The sequence below is a fragment of the Centrocercus urophasianus genome, unplaced genomic scaffold (assembly GCF_019232065.1).
Source record: "Centrocercus urophasianus isolate 14NV4802_14NV808 unplaced genomic scaffold, USGS_Curo_1.0 seq_12, whole genome shotgun sequence".
NCBI lineage: Eukaryota > Metazoa > Chordata > Aves > Galliformes > Phasianidae > Centrocercus > Centrocercus urophasianus.
In genome coordinates this window covers 32,457,567-32,480,530 of record NW_024884364.1, presented here as the reverse complement: position 1 = coordinate 32,480,530, position 22,964 = coordinate 32,457,567, and the positions used below count along the sequence as shown (strand labels likewise).

The 22,964-nt window shown below is 42.6% G+C and overlaps 1 protein-coding gene across 1 annotated transcript in view; it reads right to left on the bottom strand.

Annotated features, from left to right (window-relative positions):
* The window catches only part of BACE2 (beta-secretase 2), a 57,514-nt gene that overhangs the window by 24,292 nt on the left and 10,258 nt on the right, over positions 1-22,964 (bottom strand). Inside the window, exon 2 of the mRNA XM_042810264.1 lies at positions 7,527-7,615. Coding sequence (XP_042666198.1) covers positions 7,527-7,615 — 89 coding nt within the window. The remainder of the gene's footprint in view (positions 1-7,526; positions 7,616-22,964) is intronic.

Genomic DNA, 22,964 nt, shown 5'->3' with positions numbered 1-22,964 from the left:
CATTTTTCACAGATAGGAAAAAGAAAGTAAAATCTGTAAAGTCAATCACGTATGCATACAGAAGAAGGGGGATGGACTTTAAAGGAAGTAACAGTCAATTATAATAATAATTAAAAGCAAACCCTTGAGCCCCTACCTGAAGCCTTAAATGACTCAAATTTCCTCTCCCATTTTTTAAAATTTAATGTAAGGTTTTGTGCCATCTAGAGCAATGTGTCTCTGACTCAAACTTGTCCATCAAAATAGGAGCAATAATTTTTAATTGGAGATGGAACGTACTAAGTAGTGGTAAGAAATAAAAACCTTGTGAATTCAAATCTAAAATTGAAATACCAAGATAACCGGATAGCTGTAGACTAACATCTCATTAATATTATTAAAATTCCATTTTGGATAAACGAGAATATTACTGTGAGTTAAGCAGTAAGATACACACCGAAATCTGCAGTCTGGCCTGTCCATAAAGAAGTTAATAGATCTAGATTTCACTAACAAATGATTCACTAACTTGGAGAATGAAAGGGAGGATTTCCTTCTAGACCAAGATAACAAAAGCAAAGGAGCAAAGAAAATAAACCCTGGGTAGAAAGCTTAGCAAAAACATTACAAAAAAACATGAAATTTTCATTTTAAAAACCTGCAGTATAAACACAGCAACTACCCTCGATCTGCATCACAAATAAGGAGCAACAGAACACCTAGATAGATCCCTTACAATCTATTTTTGGTCCCATTCCTTGGCATGCAGTTTCTTGTCCTAAAGAGAAAAATGACCACGCTTACTTCATCGGAGCAGACTTTCAGCTTGACAGCCTTTTTAAAAGTAAATCTAAAAAAAATTACATGCATGTAACACAATAGAAAGTAGAAGTCATTTATCAAGTGCGGACAGCTTTATCTGCCCAGCCTTAATCTAACAGCTGCTCTGACAGAAGCTGCCGTGAAGCCTTGAAGTCCTTGACTGCAGTGCAAGAGATGAGACCTCACTGACAAGAGCTGACCTGGAGAGCTGCTTCTTCTGGCCTGTGAGCTGCCACAGAAGTCTCCTCAGCCACCTTTACCTGAGCCAGCCAGAAAAAAGACTGGAGAATTTTTCCTGCCATGGGGAACACCATTCAGATGGGTACACACATACTCCCACCTTTTTGAGCACACACACCTTGTTGGGCAATTTCACCAAATGCCCATACAAGTGATCCTCCTTCCAAGTTAATGGAGGAATAAGAGGCCAAGCTATAATCATAGAATGATAGAATGGCCTGGGTTGAAAAGAACCTGAAAAATCATGTAGTTTCAACACCCCTGCAGAGAGCAGGGCCACCAACCACAGGACCAGGCTGCTCAGAGCCACATCCAGCCTGGCCTTGAATGCATCCAGGGATGGGGCATTCACAACCTCTCAGAGCAATCTGTTCCAGCGAATCACCAGCCTCTGAGTGAAAAACTTCTTCCTAATATCTAACCTAAACCTCCCCTGTCTTAGTTTAAAACCATTCCCCCATCCTGAGTAGCTCTTGATATTCCCAGTGCCTAGCCCTTCAGGGAGCTTCAGGACTCGGTGGCTTGTAACATCCAAGACAGTAGAAATAAATGAGAAAATAGGCTGCACTAATTACATTTCAAAATGCACAAATTCCAGAGTTACTGGCACTTACTATCTGTATCTGGTCATTTCTACTGCTGTTTTAGTGTGCTTTGTAATTTTGCTTTTCCGTGACATTTAAACAAAGGGACATCTCTGCTCAGTCAGGGTCTTCAGAGCATTACTGTGATACTGGCAGTACATTTTATAAATCAAAACAGAGTCTGAATAATTAGCAACATAAGAGAAACCTGTGGGAGAACATGGAAAAGGAAGGGAAAATACAGGGCTGGTCATGTTGAAAAGTGTCTGGCTGTGCAACAGAAGAATCATCTGAAACTAGAAAGATAGGTGAGTACTGGAACAGTAACACAAAGGCAGTCTGCAAGTACAGACTCTGCATGACCAGCAACAATAGCAGCACATATCTGTTCTTCCATGAGCACTAATAGGCTCATGGATTGAGCTCTGGAACAGGATACAAAAGGACTGGGCTCATCACCCAGTACTGTTGATGAATTCTTCTGCACAAAGGCAGACAAGTCACTTCCTCCCCTCTGCGCTTCCCCTCCTGTAGAAATGTGTATGAGGATGTTCATCACACTGGCAAAGCACACAAATGTCACACTGAAGAGGAAGCCTTATTAATTATTTCAAGGAGAAAAATTCCTAATGTGGGAGGGATCTGACATCGTCCTTGTGGCAGTAATTATATTCTGTTCTGCAAAAACATTTCCTGCTACATCTTATTGACTGTAATCAGCCCATGCTTTTCCAACTCACTGATCCAAAAGAAGAAAATGGCTTTAGAGGTCAAAACTAGAGAGTTGCTCTAATTCACATGCAGAAAGTTTTAAAATAAATGCACAGCACATCAATTCCAAACAAGCCATTTTGACTATGAAACAAATATAAGAAATCCAGCTTTTTCAGTGGGATGGAGTTGTCCTGGTTTCAGATAGGACAGAGTTGATTTTCTTCATAGTATATGGTATGACGCTAGGCTCTGGCTTTAGGAGAAAAACAATGTTGATAATGCATCGATGTTTTAGCTGTTGCTAAAGAGAGTCAAGAACACTTCAGTTTTTCAGCTTCACACACTGTTCTGCCAGTGAAGGGGATGGAGGTGGCCACAAGGAGCTGGGAGTGGTCAGAACCAGGACAGCTGATTTAAACTGGTCAAAGGGTATAAAGGGTATTTCCATACCATATGATATCACATGAAAAAGCTATAAAAGTGAGGGGAGTATGCCAGGGGACTTCTGCTGCCAGGGGACTGGCTGGACACTGGTTGGCAGGTGGTGAGCAATTGCTTTATACATCACTTGTTTGTATGGCTGCTTGCGGGGTTATACCACAAGGGTGTTTCTTTGCATGAAAAAGGCCTACCAGAAGGTCCTGTGGTACTACCACTCCTCTCACCCTTTCCTCAGCAGTTAACTGTTTTCTCTCCAGAGCAGCCAACAGAAAATTCTCAGACCTTGAATGGCTCTCCAGCCTCAGCTTAGAACTCTAGTAATGGGTTCATTACCATATGTAGTTAATCTTCAATACCAGCCTACAGCACTGAACAAAACATAGTCAAAACATTTCTGTGGTCATTCTACACTTAAAGGAAGCTCAACAGAGCTACAACAAAACCACTGTGCATAAAGCACTGTTTAATTTTGACCTCACCAAACATGCAACTCCTCCTTCATTTCATGCACTCCCATTGCCACTCTGCATAAAAAAAGCCTTTAGATTTCCTGTCTGCCCTTTTTTTCCCCCCCTTTTTTTTCTGAAGAAGCAAATAATCTTTACAACCAGCAATGGCGAAGAAGAGATGGAAAATGGCAACTGACCAAAAGATCTGAACAGATGTTTTCATTCCCTCCAGTGATAGATAGATGGCACAAGACAAGTGATTCAGAGCCAATGACTTTAAGACAAAGTGAAAAAGAATACTGAGCAACCAACCTAGTTGTCTACAGGCTATTCCACAACATAAATTACTAATTTTTAACCAAGGAGCCCATCTAATTTGAAGGGGTTCCAGAACAAGTTTCTAATTCACCCTGAACCATAAAATACGCAGGGTACACAGCCAAATTTGCAGGACCACAATGTGAAGCAGAAGCTTACTTTTGCAAGCAGGTATATAATATATATAATAATAATATAATAATATAATTTATTGCATAATCTCAATTTTTTTTTCCTTGTAATTTTCTTACCCCACCTAACTCTTGAGCAGTTTTTTCTTTAAACTTTAGACTGTGAGGCAGTGGTACTTACACTGAAATAAAACTGGATACCAGTGCTGAGTTCTGACAGCCCATGTATGTCATTCTCTTATGCGCTGTTACAACGCTAAGGCTGATTTAGTTTTAAGTCTGAAAAGCACTTTATAAATTTGTTTAAGTAGCTCTTTTTATCACAACTAGCATATTCAACAAAAACTACTTATTATTTTGAATAGCATGAGAAACAAATGCCATGACTTTCTTTTCTTTCCAGTTTATGAGGCCACTTCTCACAACATTATATATCTTGGTGACTTATGAAGTATGAACATCAATGCCAGAACTTTTCACAGCAGAATTTGCTAAGAGCCACTCAAAAACCCAAGTTGTTAACGAATTCATGAGAATAGCTCTGCTTGTTTTGTATGGAAAACCTGAGATAATTAAACAATGCAACCATATGACAAGAAAACATAATATGAGTAAACAAATTGGTTACAAAATTGCTCAAGGAAGGCTGTTCTGAACAAAACACATGCCAAGTTCCTCAAGACTCTTGAAACAAAGGTGATACCTTTCCTATGCACTCTCCCCAGTTTCTGTTCAAAATCAATCATGCATTTAATTTAATATTTTGATCATTTGAAAAAAATTAAAATAAGATGTTGGCAATCAGGAAATTCATACTCATCATAATGTTTCTCCAACACAATATTCTAATAAGTGTTTACTTCTAACTCAGTCCCAGTAATTTTACTAATATAACAAATTACTAACCCTTCTTTTCTCTTGCCTTCAATTTCCAGTTTATGACTTTGATATGAAAGCACTTTATGATGAGAAAGGGAAAAACTACAGAAATAAGTATTAGATGAGAGACAATGTCTTTATTTAATTTTAAAGTGTGCTACATGGAATGGAAGAAAAGTGCACACAAACTATTTGCTTCACTTGCACATGGGTAAAGATCACACTGGAGTCGTTTTAGAGACCTGGCTGACATAAAAGCAAGGCCCCTGCCTACCATTTATGCAAAATCACTGAAAATTAGGGAAAGTGATCTGATTGCCAGGAAAAGTCTAGTCTCAAAAATAGATGAGCAATGAGCCTATAGGCCCAGTGATTTCACCTCAGCTCAGGAAGAGTCACAGAGAATCGCTTGCTGGATTTAGTCAGACTGCTGACACCACCTCCCACAGCATTCCCATTTAGAAGCTGAGGATGTAGAGCTGAATGAACAGACCAATGGGTGTCTGAAAATGGGCTATACCTCCAGGCCTAAAAGAGTCAGTGATCAATGGCTCAGTGTCAAGCTCATGACATATAGAGTGCATGACATCAGTGGGGAGAAAATTTTTGTGAAGAACCGACATGATGGACAGACTGCACCCTCAAGCAGATTACCACAGGACACTACCTTAAAGAGCGTGCTGAATGGCAGAGCTTGAATCCAGAGCAACTTTGAAAAATGGGAAGAGTGGACCAACAGAAACTTCATTCATTCAACAAGGAGAAGCATAAAGTTTTGCAGCTCAGGTGAAACAACTCCACACACTGGGATAGGCTGAGAAGCAACAGAAAGGGATCTCAGGTGATGGTGGACACCAGAATAAGAGCCAGCAGTATGCTTGCACTGTGCATTTAGCAACTACAACAGACTGCATTTGGAGAGCAACAGTCAATATATCTAAGCAAGTTTATTATCCTTTTCTGGCCAGCACTGGTGAGACCACAACTGGAATATTGTAGCCAGCTGTATGAAGCCAGTTAAACAGGCATGTGGAGAAATGGACTGGTAGAGGGCTGCCAAATAGGTCAGGGACCTCAAGAAAGGACCTATGAAAAGTTAAGTGGATCTTGGCTTGTTTTGCAAATGAAGCTAAAAGGAGAATTCATAGCAGCTTACAACCACTTAAAAGATGGCTACAGAAATGACATAGACAACTTTCTTTGTCAGGGTTAACATCCTTTTGTTAAGTACAGTTGGGATATTACGAAGCATTTCCTCTACAAGAGAGCATGGCACATGAGTGAAGCACACTGCCCAGAGTTCATGAATTCTCCACCCTCAGAGGCTTACAGGACTTGGCAAGAATCAGCCATGGTTGATCCATTCTAGTGACAGCCCTTGCCTCAGTGGGAATACATAACAGGTGACCTACAGAGTTTTCTTTCAATCAGTATTTAAATGCCTTACTGATTACAATGGGGCCAAGATGTGCTCCAGCTGACATTTATGCCTTAACTACCTGAAAGGAAAGAAGCTTGATGTAGCTGGGTTCAAGCGTGCTAATGGCTGCACTTCATTCTGAGCAAATTCCAGTTCTGCATCAATCCGACCCAAGCTAGGAACTGCTATCACAATTGCTTGCTGCTATTACTGAATTCAAATCACTTGGTAAAGTACCCTTAACTCTGCAGGGCCTAATTTTCAAGGTTTCATCATTAATTTTGTATCAAAGTTCTAAAAACACAATGTACACAGAGAACACTGATAAGAGGCTGTAACCTTCTAGTGATTTCATAGCATTCTCAATACACAGTCTCTGTTGTTGTTGCTGTTTGCAATGTTGTGTGGTTCTTCTAAGAGAGGCCTTGCCTGTCCAGACAAAGTAACATCACTGAAAAGAAAAGTGAGGAGGAATACTTCAGCTTTTAGTTCCTGACAATTCAGTTTTCTTGTAATTACAGCCGCCACCTATGGAAAGGGATAGCTAGCAAGTAAAATTCTGCAGTAGCACAGAAATAGTATTCAAGTGCTAATTCTGGACTTTTCAGACCTATGTGAAACATCTCTACCAACAGCTGAATATGTGACAGGAGGTATGGTTATTCTACTGGGCAGCATGGAAATACTGGCTTTGCCTCCGTCACCAGTGCATCTTATTAGAAAAAAAAAGCAACACCCTGTGGTAAAACACATGAAGAGGTAAAGAAAATGTTGATGTTCTCCTCACCATCAGACCTTCAAGTAATTTTATCTACATGGTCAGCTAAAGATAAGCACTCTGATTTGTAGAAATGTACCTGAAGTAATTGAAACAAGAGAAGGGCTGAAAGGAAAGATGAAAGGAGGATGAATTATTCATACAATGCTGTGTTTGGCTGTGACTAATGTCAGCTCTTGTTAAACAGCAAATTTTGTGTGTAACAGGCACTAAAATCTCCAAGTCGTATCTTATTAACATCCCAGCTGGGCCTATCCCAAACAGTGACTGAAGACCTCGTCCAAATTAAACAACAAATGAGTTTTTGACTGATTAATTTTGGTTTTAGATAAAATGTCAAGCAGTAGATAAAGTTAGTGTTAGTTATTGTTTTTAAACAAAAGGAAAGCAATTTTAAACTTGTAATTCCTTCCAAGACCGTTTGGACAAGAAACTGGTTGAAGTTGGTGTGATCTTGCAAATAATTTTTACACTATAATCTTCCTTTTTCCTCAGCTCTAATTAGCACAGGGCCCAGATCTGTTTTGCTGTCATTATTTCATCACCAGATCATTTTGCTGTCAGTGGGAACATTTGTGGTGTCAAATGGTGGACTCTGCACTGGGGACAGCTGACCTTCTGGTTCAGGAAGAAAACCCTCTCAGGAAGAAACCCACTCTCAACGGGATGTCAGAGAAGCCCCATGAACTTCCTGATCATCTTCTTATGCATCGAGTAGTCAGAATCTCAAAGACATCCTATCCCACCACTGCGTGCAGAACAGGTACTTACAGCTCTGTATTGAAGTAGGAGGTGACATCAGGATCAGGCACACCTGCTACAGCAAAATTACTGCTCCCAGTGTCAACCAGAATATTTAACTGCCGAAACAGAAGAAAGGAGAGGTGGTTTTCATATTCAACTAAACAAACAAAAAATCATCAAAGCTTTTTTGTCTAAACTACCTTCAGTTTAAAAATGAAGATGGAAGTTGCTCTGAAAAAATAAATACAAAGTGTTAACCTCTGGGGAAGACACGTTGCTTGTGGACCCTCCAGACCAGCTGATTATAATGCAATGCTTTAAAATAGCCATGGTTGTGGAAGGGAGAACACCCACCAAGCCCGTATTTGCATAGCAAATGAATTTATGAACACCTCAAACTTCTTTTTGGCCCAATCCATGTGTGTCAGCAACCTGCCTTGTCTAGGACACATACTGCTTTGTGACCTGTTTAAAGCACTGCTTGCTGTAGGGCTGATGAGGTTTCTAGGTGGGGGGCTGAGTGCCAGTCAGGGCAGAAATAAGCATAAACATGAAGTTTGGAAAGCATAAGAAGAAAGTATAACTCCTTCTAAGCAGCAGTATACCCTACCACAATCTTCACTGCCTGGGAACAGGAGGCCAGATTTATAACACAGTGAAAAGCACTGACTGGAAGGCAGCCTTAGAGTGGGCCACTTGTTCAGTTAATTGGGAGGATAATTTATGCCAAAAATTGACTAATAAACACAGAAAAAAATGAAATTCTCTCTTTCTCCATTTGGCTCAGGTGACCAGTCTGGTTCACCACAGCTGTGGGAAAATGTTTGTACTAGCAAAAAGCAGAAGGTCACAGCTGTGAATTTGTTGAGATGTGGGATCACCTTGAAACTACAGCTTGGAGTGCCATTAGATGGTAATTTAAGCCAGAGACTGCACCACTACCAAAACTGGTGGTCATGCTTTTGCCTGCTCTTGGCTGTATGTTTCCCACGGCTTCTTGGCACAAGCACTAGTAACCACGTGGCTGTGCTGCAGATCAGATCAGTTTCCTCACCTACAGTTACAAAAAATTAGTCATCTATGAACTCAGACAGCTACTTGACAGGAGATGGTAGGAGCAGATACTAGAAAATGGTGATTGCGTCCTTTGGTGTCAGTGTGGTCTCAGATTGGCCCCAAAAAGATTGTGAAATCATGCTCCAGGCCACAGCAGACACCTGCACCTATAACAATGTTAAGGAACTAAGAATTTTCCAGTAGGAGGGAGAAATCAGTACTGGTTTGCCTGTGCTTTGAATAAAACTTGAGCTCACTGCTTCTGTAGCCATTGTCAGTACTTAAGACTGAGCACCAAAAGCAGATGTGGGAAGGGTAAGAAAGATACAGTAAATGAGCTCAGTGTTGACAAAAGAGGTGGAGAAAAAGGATCGAGTTCAGAAAGGAGCATAAAGAGAAAGGAGGATAAAGCATTTGGAGAAGACACGCTGAATACTTCTTTAATAGATTTTACAATGAGCATAGACCAAAAAAAAGTGTGAGCTGATGTTTGAAAACATTTTTGGTTTGCACATGGAGAGAAAGGAAACAGCGGGTTGCCCTTGTTTGACCTAGCTAATGCAATATAGGACTGCAGAGATCTGAAGAAAACAAACTCAAAACCAACTAGTAATGTGTGGGGCTCTCTTTTGAACTACATGCACTTGTCATTGGCATTCCCAGTCCTAATCATGCAAAAACGTTAAGAATAAATATAAATAAAACCACAACCTTAGTCAAGTTATTTACCTACCTCACTGCATCTTAGATTTTAGTCTAAGTGGAGACAATACATCAAATTTATTTTGTAATCACACACAAGCTAGACAGACTTTTAAAAACAAAAGGAGTTAAAAACAAAAGGAGTTTAAGTTCACCTGGCTTCAGGAACTGAGGCTCTGAAAGAAAATGAGAACCTCTGAGGCATGACTTGCAATAAAATCCACAGTTTACTTCATACATTGTTTTGCTGAGATTAAAATCTAACATTCTGCCAACTACCTATGAAAGTAAGAGTTATTCCTTTTTTTTTTTTTTCCCCTTCCCCCTCTGGGATAGAAATCATATCAAAAATAAATAACAAAGAGCAGTTACAATGCATGCATCTATCAGGACCAACAAAAGTTGCCTCAAAGGGGTGCTGCAGGGCTTAAATTAATTAGCATTATCAAGGCAGTCCGGAATGTTTGAATAATGGGCACTGTATATCAGCTGCATAAATACATGTAGGTGTTGCCCTAGCCTCAGTAATATGCATGACGCTGTACATGGAGGAGGACTGGAAAAAAAACCACGTGAACAAAAACTCAATCATTAACTAATGGCACATATGAAAGATATTTCTTTCCTCCCCACCTTGTATAAAATGTTAACATCACAGAATTTGCAAATCGCTGAGAAAAAGGGCAAGTTTACTGCCCACAGGACAGAGCGAACCAACATTTCCAAAAGCAAACTGATACCCTCACAAGAAAGAAAAACAAAACAAAAAAAAACAAAAAAGAAGAAAAAAAGCAAAAAAGAAAACACAAAGACAGCTAACCATGCAGGTCCCAGCCCACTCGGCTGCAGCCGAGCTCACACGACAAATCACTATTGAGGCTGACATTCCTGATCTGCATGTTTGTGCATAATGAGACGCGGGCGGCCAGGGCAGACACAGATTTATTGTGAACCTCACAATGGCAGCAGTGATTAACAGATCATTTTGGGGTGGGTATAACTGACTGAGCACTCCTTCTCTTCCCACTGCCCTTTGGCTCTGAACTTTCTTTAGTGCCTCCCCATCTCATTAAGAGCCACTTTCATGTTGTTGCTGCCAGAGCCTGTGTTATTCTGTGCCAATTCTCTGCCAGTGTAACAGGGATGCTGGGCAGCTTCCAGACCAGCTCTGGTGAGTCACAGGGCAGCAGACAGAGTTCTTGAGGCCCAGGGCCTGCCCTGTTCCATCTGCAGAGGTCATCTGGGCCCATATCACAGCAGATGGAAGTGACAGCTGTCACATTTCACCATCTTGCTTGCCAGTGAAGCCTGAACTCCACAGCTCCTCAGCTTGTCCCTTCACCTATCTGCAGCAGAAAAAGAAGGCACTGATGCTGAGGGAGATCCAACAGTGGTGGAAACATTCTCCTCAATGGCCTCCTGGCAAAGCACCAGACACCAAGAATCAAAGCTCTCCTTGGCTGGCAAAGCAAATCCACTGGATTCATGGCAGCCACCTTGAAAGAATCATGTCCTATCTCTTACAACTGACTATTTAGCCATTGCCATGTTTTTTCAGAAACTGTTAGGTGATAGCCAAGATCAGAGAGGCATGACTGAATCATAGAATAATCCTGAGTTGGAAGAGACCCACAAGGATTGCTGGGTCCAATTCTGGGCTTCACACAGCACTCAGTGTCTGACAGCACTGTCCAAACACTTCCTGAACTCTGGCTCTGGGGGTTGTGCCCAATGCCCTGTGGTGCAGACCCTTTCCCTAAGCCCCAGCTGCCTCTCCCCTGACACAGCTCCATGCCATTCTCTCAGGTTGAATAAGGCTACAAAGCAGAAAACTCCCACATGCTGCTGAGTTATCACATGCCTAGCATTAGAAACCATGTAAAACTCTTTTCCTTTCACTTCCTGAAGCACAAAAGGAAAGCCTACCATTGTGGGTTGGTTTTTTTTTTCTTTTTTTTTTTTTTCCATTTCCAAGTTCAGCTTTAGACCTATACAGCAAACTTAAAAGCCTTTTTTTTTTTTGCCCCAAAGGTCACCTGTACTACAGCTGTTGGACATGAAATCGGTACCTCATATCATACCTGGAGATTAGTATTTTGTGAATAGTATGTTTCATACAGAAGCAGAACCAGTATGATTATAAATAAAAGATTCACAGAGGTGCCTGGGTATAGACCGAGCAAGACAGGAACATCTACTTCTGCCATGAAAAACTTACAGCTGAAATCTGGCACCCTATCTACATGCCATTGAGTTCCAGTTAAAAAAGCCCAAACAACTCAAAACCTATTTACTGAAAGTCAAGAACACTGAAATGCATCAACAGAGAGGCAGAAGTCTCCTTAGGCCATATATCTCATACATTGTTTTTTACTCTGAACGGGTGGAGAAGCTGAAAAAAAAACCACAGTTGTAATGATTCATTTCAAGTGGAAGTCAATTGCATTGTCAATACTTCAAGGATCTCTCAAACTTTCCAATGCTTGATTCAGTACCAGCATCAAATAACATTTACTGTATACTCACTCAACTGCTTCAGTAATTTAACTCATCACTATGCCTTTAGGTTTTTTTGTTTTTAAGTTTTCCATTGCCGAATATTGTTGTACTTTGGTATCTTTTTTCATTCAGCAAAGCTTCCTCTGTCTTGATTCAGGCTCATGCCCTGCCTGCTACTGCAAGTGCTGTTAATACAACATCATCAGCACTAGGCATTATCTATGTCTAATTTAACTGGTGAGAAGTGCAGTTTGCAAAAGGCACAGTGCATTCAGAAAGTGACTTCACTATCCCTGAGTAGGGACAAACCTTGCCTCTGTTCTGAACTACACTATATTCAGACTTAGGGAAGTGTTTCTTTCCTGTTTTAGCTTGAGGTCAGAAGTTTTTGGTCATGTTCAGAAAAACACACAAAACCAACCCCACGGGCTGCAAGGTGCATAACTCATTTCTTTGAAACCGTTCTCCGTGGGGGTTTAGCATCCACAGTCTTTGCCAGGTGTGGAATCCTAGGGCTTGCATGCAACCTTGTTGCACTGTTGTTTCTCTGGGTAACCCACACTGACACCGCCATCATCTTCATCCCCATAAAAGACTGGCCTGTGGAAAAGCCCAGTATAGATTTTCAAGTTAACAGACCTGATACTTTCAGATTAAACAATGTAGATTCTTCATAGAATCATAGAATGGTTTGGGTTTGAAGATACCTTTAGGGTAACCTAGTTCCACCTCCTCCACAATAGGCAGGGACATCTCCATCTAGACCAGGTTTCTCAAACCCCCATCCAGCCTGGCCTTGAATGCTTCCAGGGAGGTGGCATCCACAACCTCAAGGGCAACCTGTTCCAGTGTCTCATCACCTTCACAGTAAAGAGTTTCTTTCTAGTATCTACTCTAAATCTACCCTCTTCCAGTTTAAACCATTTCCCCTTGTCCTGCCACTACCTGCCCTTATAAAAAGTCCCTCCCCAGCTTTCCTGTAGGCCCCCTTCAGGTACTGGAAGGCCACTACGAGGTACCCAAGAGCCTTCTCTTCTCCAGATGGAAGAGTCCCAGGTCTCTTAGCCTGCACTCATAAGGGAGGTGCTCCAGCCCTCTGATCACCTTTGTGACCCTCCTTTGGACCTACTCCAATAGCTCCATATCCTTCTTGTGTTGGGAGCCTCAGAACTGGATGCAGTACTCCATGTGGGGTCTCACAAGAGCAGAGTAGGGGGGCAGAATCACCTCCCTTAACCTGCTGCTGGTTACACTTCTCTTGATGCAACCCAGGATATGGTTGGCCTCCTGGACTGCAAGCACACATCGCCAGCTCATGTGGAATCTTTCATCAATCAACACCCAAAAATCCTTCTCCCCAGGGCTGCTCTCAAGCCATTCTCAGTCCAACCTCTGTCCAATCTGTGCTTGGGGTTACCCTGACCCAGGTGCAGGACCTTGCACTTGTCCTTGTTGAACTTCAGGAGGTTGGCACGGACTCACCTCTCAAGCCTGTCCAGATCCCTCTGGATGGCATCCCTTTCTTCCAGTGTGTCAACTGCACCACTCAGCTTGGAGTTGTCTGCAAACTTGCTGAGAGTGCACTCGACCCCACCGTCCATGTCGCCTACAAAGATGCTAAATATTACCAGTACCGGCACTGATCCCCAAGAGATGCCACTCATTACTGGTCTCCACCTGGACACTGACCAGTGACCGCACCTCTCTGAGATCCAGCCAATTCCTTATCCAGTGAGTGGTCTGTCCATCAAATCTCTTTTTCCCCAGTTTGGTGACAAGGATGTCATGTGGAACAGTGTTTAACACTTTGCACAAGTCCAGGTAGATGATGTCAGTTGCTCTTTCTTTATCCAGTGACACTATAACTCCATTATAAAAGGCCACCAAGTTTGTTAGGCATGACTTGCCCTTGGTGAAACCATGTTGGTTACCATCAATCACCTCAACTCTATTTTCTGTGTGCCTTAGCATGGCCTTCAGAAGGATCTGCTCCGTGATCTTGCCAGACACAGAGATGAGACTAGTAGTAGTTTCCTGGATCTTCTTTTTTTTTTTCCTTCTTGAAAATGAGGGTTATGTTTCCCCTTTTCCAGTCAATGGGAACTTCACATCACTGCCATGACCTTTCAAATATGATGGATAGCAGCTTGGCAACTTCAACTGCTAGTTCCCTCGCAACCCGTGGAAGGATCTCATTGGGTCCCATGGACATGTGCACCTTCAGGTTCTTTAGATAATCTTGAACCTGATCTTCACTTACAGGAGGCAGATTTTCCTTCTCCAGGTTCTTACCTTTGCTTTCTGCAGCTTGGATGGTGTAGCCAGAGCCCTTCCTGGTGAAGACTGAGGCAAAAAAAATCATAAGTACCTCAGCTTTTTTTTTCTCTCTCATGATCAGGTCTTCAGTTTTCTTCCAGAGAGGACCCATGTCTTCCCTGGCCTTACTTTTATTACTGATAAACCTGTAGAATTTCTTCTCTTTCCCCTTTATGTCCCTGGCTGATATAATTCTATCTGGGTTTTAGCTTTTCTCATCCGATTCACAGAATCACAGAATCACAGAATTGTAGGGGTTGGAAGGGACCTCCAGAGATCATCAAGTCCAACCCCCTTGCCAAAGCAGGTTCCCTACAACAGGTCGCACAGGTAGGCATCCAGGCAGGTCTTGAACATCTCCAGAGAAGGAGACTCCACCACCTCCCTGGGCAGCCTGTTCCAGTGCTCCGTCACCTCACTGTAAAGAAGTTCTTGCGCACATTTGTGCGGAACTTCCTATGCTGCAGTTTCCAGCCGTTTCCCCTTGTCCTGTCTCCACTCACCACTGAAAACAGTCTGGCCTCGCCATTCTGCCCCCCACACCTTAGATATTTATAGACCTGGATCAGGTCCCCTCTCAGTCTCCTTTTCTCAAGGCTGAACAGACCCAGTTCACTCAGCCTTTCCTCGTAGGAGAGATGCTCCAGGCCCTTCACCATCTTCGTGGCCCTCCGCTGGACTCTTTCCAAGAGATCCTTGTCTTTTTTGTACTGGGGAGCCCAGAACTGGACACAGTACTCCAGATGAGGTCTTACCAGGGCAGAGTAGAGGGGGAGGATCACCTCCTTCGACCTGCTGGACACGCTCTTTTTAATGCACCCTAGTAAGCCATTGGCCTTTTTGGCCACAAGGGCACACTGCTGGCTCATGGCCAACCTGTCGTCCACCAGGACACCCAGGTCCCTCTCCGCAGAGCTCCCCTCCAGCAGGTCATCCCCCAACCTGTACTGGTGCATGGAATTATTCCTCCCCAGATGCAAGACTCTACACTTGCTTTTGTTAAACCTCATCCGGTTTTTTTCTGCCCAGCTCTCCAGCCTATCCAGGTCTTGCTGAATGGCAACACAGCCTTCAGGCGTGTCAGCCAATCCTCCCAACTTCGTATCATCAGCAAACTTGCTGAGGGTGGCCATTATCCCCTCCTCAAGGTCATTGATGAAGATGTTGAACAAGACCGGACCCAGTACAGACCCCTGAGGAACACCACTGCTTACAGGTCTCCAACCGGACTCTGCACCACCAACAACGACCCTCTGTGCTCTGCCAGTCAGCCAGTTCTCAACCCACCTCACTGTCCACTCATCTATCCCACATTTCCTCAGCTTTGTTATAAGGATGTCGTGGGGGACGGTATCAAATGCCTTGCTGAAATCAAGGTAGACTACATCCACTGCTTTCCCCCTATCCACCCAGCCAGAGACAACATCATAGAAGGCTACCAGGTTGGTCAAGCACCACCTCCCCCTTGTGAACCCGTGCTGACTACTCCTGATAACCTCCTCTTCTTCCAGTTGTCTGGAGATGACATCCAATACAAGCTGTTCCATCACCTTTCCAGGGACAGAGGTGAGGCTGACTGGCCTATAATTGCCTGGGTCTTCCTTCTTGCCTATTTTGAAGACCGGGGTGACGTTGGCTATCTTCCAGTCTTCAGGCACCTCCCCCGTCCTCCAAGACTTCTCAAAGATGACAGAAAGCGGTTCAGCAATCACCTCTGCCAGCTCCCTCAGCACCCGTGGATGAATCCCATCGGGTCCCATGGATTTGTGAACATTGGTGTTGCCTAGGCGCTCTCGGACCACCTCTTCCCTGACCTGGCTGCTCAGACAACTTCTTTGTAGTTCTACCATGTAACCTGTTCCTTGCTTCCACTCCTTATAAACTTTCTTTTTGCACTTAAGTAAGTCCAGGAGTTCCTCGTCGATCCACAGAGGCCTCCTGACATTCTTGCCTGCCTTCATTTTTCTTGGGATGCACTGCTTCTAGGCTTGGAGGAGATGGTCCTTGAATACTTATCAGCTTTCTTGGGCTCCTCTTCCCTCCAGGACTTTATCCCATGTCATCCTGCCAAGAAGTTCCCCAAAGAGTTCCAAGTCTGCTCTCCTCAAATCCAGGGTTGTAAGCTGGCTGTGTACCCTCTTGACACCCTAAAGATCTTAACATTTACCATTTCATGGTCACTGCAGTCAAGGCTGCCCTTGAGCTTCACGTTACTCACCAGTCCCTCCTCATTGGTGAGGACAAGGTGCAGCACAGAACCTATTCTCATGGGTTCCTGTACCACTTGGAAGAAGAAATTATTATCAACACATTCCAGGAACCTTTTGATTGCTGGTGCCCTGCTGTGTTGTACTTCCAGTAGATATTGGGGTGGAAGAAGTCACTCATGAGGACCATGTTTTGTGAACTTGAAGTTGCTCATAGCTGTTTACAGAAGGCCTTATCCATTTAGCCTTCTTGGTCAGGAGGCCTGTAGCAGAACGTCAGTATGGTGTCCCTCTGCCAGATGGGAGAAAGGCACTACAGAGGGACCTGGATAGACTGGATTGATGGACAAGGTTAACTGTATGGGTTTCAATAGGGCCAAGTGTCAGGTCATTTTGGCCACAACAACCCCAGGCAACCCTACAGGCTTGGGGAGGAGTGGCTGGAAAGCTGCCTGAAGGAAAGAGACTTCGGTGTACTGGTGGACAGTCAGCTGAATTTGAGCCAGCAGTGTGCCCAGGTGGCCAAGAAGGCCAATGGCATCCTGGCTTGTATCAGGAATGGTGTGGTGAGCAGGACTAGGGAAGTCATCCTGCCCGTGTACTCAGCTCAGCACTGGTGAGGCCTCACCTCAAGTACTGTGTTCAGTTTTGGGCACCTCAGTACAGAAAGGACATTGAGGTGCTGGAGCAGATCCAAAGAAGGGCAACAAGGCTTGTGAAGGGCTTGGAGAAAATGTCCTATGAGGAGAGACTGAAGGAACTGGGGCTGTTTAGTCTGGGGAAGAGGAAGCTGAGGGGAGACCTTATCACTCTGTTCCAATACCTGAAAGGTGCTTACAGCAAGAGCGGGGTTGGTCTCTTCTCACTGGTGACAGGTGACAAGATGAGGGGAAATGGCCCTATGTTGTGCCAGGGGATGTTTAGGTTGGATATCAGGAAACACTTCTTTACAGAAAGGGTTGCTAAGCTCTGGAATAGGCTCCCCAGGGAGGTGGTTGAGTCACCATACCTGAATGTGTGTAAAATCCATTCGGATATGGTTCTCAGGGACGTGATTTAGCAGAGGGTTGTTAGAGTTAGGGTAGTGTGGTTAGGTTGCAGATGGACTTGATAATCTTTAAGGCCTTTTCCAACCTGAGCTAATCTATGAAGCCAGTAGATCCAATGAAGAAGGACTCGTAAGACACTGCAATGAAAACTATAAATGATCATACCTTCCCTGGGATATCTACTTGACCCAAGGGCCCATCTTTCTATTCTTCTATCTCTCTCCCCCAGTAAAGAGTGAACATTACACGCTACTAACGTTCATACACCATTCACAATCTTGTCCTGCTGTGTTTTCATGATTTCTCCTACACATATGCTTAAAATAGGGTTCACAATCCTACTCTGCTTGATGGAGTATGCTGCACAGTAAGCTATCACAAAGTAAAAACATTTTCTGTCCACATTTAGAGACTTCTAAATTGGAAGCATCCCATTACTGGCTCGTTGAGCTGCTGCCACATACCATGATACACTGGCTTAGTAGAAATCCATCCCGTCCAAAAACCCCTGAAACTGTAACATGTCTTAACTCCCTCTCTTTCTTCTTTTGTTCCACACATACTAGGCGCTACAGAAAATAATTTCCTAGGCAGTGCTTAAAAAAAAGTGCAAAAAAGTGATATGGGATTAACAGCTAGAAATCATTTGGGTAACAGTTCTTTTTTAAGCTGGTTAATAGATAGGAAAATTAGTTGCCAATTTAAATACTGCCTCATTTAACACAACGATTCCTAATTACATTATCAGCCCATCTGGCAAGAATTGCTTAGAGCCATCGTACAAAACAGAAAACTCTAGCAACTATATGCTGTGTTTGCCCACAGTTATTATGTGTAATTATCAGCATAGATTGTCAGTCAGCTTATTTCAGCAATTTGTTTCTACAAATTAATAATGTTACAATATACAGTGGCTTTTTAGGCACAGTTACCATACACTATTTTCGGTGTTATCCAGAATTAGCACTTACAGCCTACTTTCTAATAAATTCAGAAGACTAAGCTTTAATGCGGATTGTTCATCTCTTCCTTTTGAGATAAAGAAATAAAACCTAATTAAAACATGAGTCAGAGGAATCTTTGGAAGTGTGTCTAGATACAAGGCCTGCAAAGTTGCACATAAACCTGAAAGCCTCTGTGATGAACAATTTCTGCTTGTAGAATGATGAATATTTCACTGGACAGGCAGGACTGAAACAAAAAAGTGTGTATCTGTCAGTCTGTACAAAAGACTGGCACACTGCTGCTGAACACTGGAGCAGGGACAGGATTCTGCAATTTTTCATGGCTCATTAAGCAGTCCCTAGACTTGAGCAGCACTGCACCACTTCACAGAATCACAAGACTGAGGTGGGAAGAAACCACTGGAAATCACCCAATCCAACCCCCTACTCAAGCAGGGCCAACTACAGCAGATTGCCCATGTCCAAGTCCAGACAGGTTTTGAATATACCTAAGGAGAATCTAGATCCTTTCAGGGCAACCTGAGTCAGTCCTCCATCATCCACACAGTGAAGAAGTGCTTCCTGACAGTCAGATGGAACCTCCCATGTCCTAGTTTGTGCCCATTCCCAATTGTCCTAGCACTGGGTTCTTTGCATTTACCCTTCAGGTATTTACACACATTGATGAGACCTCCCTGAGCCTCCTCACCTCCAGGCTGAGCAGCGCCAGCTCTCAGCTTCTCCTCACAGGAGAGGTTCTCCAGTCTCTTCTTCATCTTGGTGGCACTCTGTTGGGCTCTCTCCAATACGTCCATGCCTTTCTTGTACTGGGGACCCAGCACTCCAGGTGTGGCCTCACCAGGACTGAGCAGAGAAATACAGAATTTTACTCAGCTGTTTGACTGCCTGTTGCATACCACTGGTGACACTGGAGAAATTCCCTACCCAACTCTGTGGCTTGGACCTTATCACAGTTCACCTTTGTGGAGAATGAGGAAGTGGGAAGCCCACAAATTATGTTGGATCCAGGAGGAGAATTTCCAAGTGCTGCTTTGAGGAAAGCCAACTCACAGGAGTCAACAGACAAATTCTTTGCTACTTCTCCTCTAGAAAGGTTTAACTGCCCAGCTGAGATAAGAGAGATGGTGCAAGAAATCAAAATGGCAACGCAATTATGGATTTTCTAATCAAGTTTGTTAAGCAGGTGGTGCCCATGTTTTACTGCAACGTCACGCTTTGGGACACAGGAGGAAGTGAACTATAGAACCATGAAAAGGTGGCCAAACCAGACAGTCAAGCATATTACTGAAGACAATTCCTGCTCTGGTGAGAGCAGAAGTCTGTCAGAGAAACTGTGGCCTGTTTGTAGGTTATGAAATAAGCTGGAGAACAAATTGTAAATGGAGGCTCTTCAGAGCTGCCGTAGATCAAGTCCACCAGAACTTGTTCAGCATTTGCTGTCATTTCCCCCCATCACATACCCAAATATTGTCAGGACCTGAGATGTGATCCCATATTTATATAACCTTTACCTTAACTCTACCACCACCTGTCTTCCAAGACACTTTTCTATCACTAGCTACCATCACACCTGCATTGGGCTGACAGAAGACAGAGTCTTCTGCCCCAAATCTTTTCATGATCTGAATTGCTGGGTCGGGAAAAATCCTTTTTTTCTCCTTGGAAATGTAATAATTTCTTTCTTTGCCAGAAGATGAAAAGTACTATCAGGATTAGCCAATCTTTCCCTGTTTAAGAGAGCTGTGTGCTTCTGTAGTTGAGATTTGTATTAAAAACACAAATGTTAAAGATGACTGATTACTCTGAAGTATAAACTTGCTAAACTAAATTGTGACTTGAAATATGAACATCTGACTCTGGGACTGATGAATAGTCATTTTGAAGAGAAATATTACAGGAAGTGCTTTATATATATTATCGTTTTGACAATAAGGGAAGGCTATTATGGTTTAAAGAAAAAAAAAAAAAGCCAATCAATCCTGGTAACAAAAGAAAATATCTATTCTTCATTTCTGCGCCCTCCTTTCCACCATTTCCTTCAGTTTCCTCAACATTAACATTCTTCCTGCACACACTGTCTCATGTGGTATCTTATTTTTCAAGCTGGAATTTATTTGCTGTGTCTAGATTCATCATACAACACATCCATCCTATTCATGTTATATGAACATGCTTCGCTGTTGAACATGAGCAATTACTTGTTTATCTTAGTGCTGTGTGAATCGTAGCAATTTTGTCTCACTGCCTTTTCAGAAAAGATTGACCTTTTTTCCCCTCTTTTCTTCCAGATACAAGATCCTCTCCTGTATCACTGACTTGGACACCGAATAGCTGACAAAAATGTGTGCAAAACAACTCCCTCATTCGTCAAAACAGCTATACCTCAACTGAAGTCATGCCATGTTCTAGATATTGCGTTTTAAGGAAAATCTGGACAACTCAGAAGACTTTCATTAACAAAAATCACCTATAGGTCTAGGGATACCTTCCAACACTGGAAGGCTTGAACTGTGCAAGATTGTGGAAAACTGTGATTGTCTTTTAACAGAATGTAAGCTTATTGCACCTTCTCCAGCCTTTCCCACTGTAGGCAGCACTGCATCATCTTTCACTTGTAATGTGAAGTTGACAATTAGTTGTTACTAAGAACAGTCTGATGTCCTTACAAATTTCAGTGAGGAAAAAACATATATTTTCTATATTCATGCTAAGGATGTTTGTGAATTCAAAGATTATGACATGCTTAAATAAGTGTAAGATTAAAAAAAAAAAACAACACCACAACAAAACATAAACATATCCCGAAATGTAAAAATGAAAGCAGAAAACATCAGGCATTTACATGTTAAGTATGCAGAAAGCCCACATTAGACCAAAAGCAAGTTTCTACCTGTTAGTAGGTATACAGGAATTAAATTCATCAATTTTCCACTAATTACAGTACAGCACTGAGAGAAAAGAGAAGTATAGACTGAGTACCACCAAGACTAACACTCCTGTCTTACTATAAGGCTCACTAGGCATCCCAGTGCCCATTCAGCCTTGGTTTAGAGAAATGGGCATCTGAGCTTTGTGCCACATCTGAATTAGTGAACATCCCATCCATAGCTCACTCCTTCCCCACTGAACACAGAGTCAAGGTGTTGGAGAGACAGCTATTAATTCAGTAACCCATAGCTAACAAGAAACAGAAGAAACGCCTGAAGACTGTTTCAACCAGCAGCTTGTGAATGCCATGACAGATTTCAGTCACCTTCTGAACCTGAACCTCATTCCTGCTTTGAAACCACTAAGGGTAGTTACAGCAGAGCAGGCTTGCTGGGCCCTGCTGGGCAGGATTCTGAGCTCTGTGGAGCAAAGGCCAGTCATATGATTTAGCTATGAGTTCATGGGGCTGTATGTGCTGAACATGCGCTGAACAGAGACCCAGGGAAAGGAAAGAGGAAAGAGCTTATAGCTCTTTAGTAAACAGGAGGGCAGTAGAGATTTGGGAAGGACTGCACAGCTGTTTCAAAATACAGGAACACCCACCAGCCATAAATGGTTTCACTGTCCCCAGCCAGCTCCTCCTTAGCATTACGCACTAATATCCATGTGCTTAACCACAATTCATTCCTGAAGTAAAGAAAAACACTATCAAATTGTTTCAGTTGACCTGAAGCTAAACTTTCCCTGTAAAACAAATACCTCACTGAAAAAAAAACAAAAAACAAAACCAACAAAAAACCATCCACCTCACGTGTCTTACTTTAGACATCTGCTATGTCTGTTCTGTCTACCAGTATTTCTTAGAGCATGATACTTCAAAAAAACACAGTTTTATGTCAAACATTTCAGAGGGTTATTTTGTTTTGTTTTAGAAAAAAAAGAAGAAGGAGAAAAGAACTCATCATGCTAATATATTACTTTTCAGAATATGAAGAAGGGGTTTTTGCTTTGCTTTTTTTTTTTTAAAGAAATGAAATCAGTAGGCCTACGTTAATGTATTATATGCAGTGAATTATTATAGTCAAAAGCTGCATACAGTTTAGAATTTCAATTTTCCTAGGCTTTCTGCTCTACAAAATTAGCTTCCAATTTATTTTGTCAGTCCATCCTTTTCTTTACTTCTATTGTTCATTAGAATCAGAGAAACTGCTGTCTGAAAAAAGAAATTGCATTCGTATTTCTTTTTTCTGCCTACCTTCAGAAGTCCTATACTCTAAAGAAACCCACCTCCCATTGCAGCATCTGTAAGATTGAAAGTTTTACACATTTACGCAGAGCCAAGCTACACCAAATAAACTGAAAGCCTTCCCCAGCTAATCTGACCTTCCTCATGCCGCACATACAAGCTTCTACACCATGAGTCACTGCCCATGTTTACTGTGACAGTTGGAAGTATTATAACTAATCAAAGGTCACATTTCAAACTTCAACACACCTTATGAAATCCATTCCTAACACTCCTGAGTATAGACTAGGAGGTATCTCTCGACTCAAAAATATTGCTTTAAGTCTTCCTTTTGTCAAAGACAAGATCTTTCAGTAGCAGGCAGAGCCAGCAGCAGCCTAAGAGGAGAGCCTCTGTCTCACTTTCATACTTCTACATTTGCAGGATGGTAGTGAGAAAAATCCATCTTTTAAGAATGCTGCATGCTCGACCTGATCTCAAAAGCCCTTTTCCCTCTC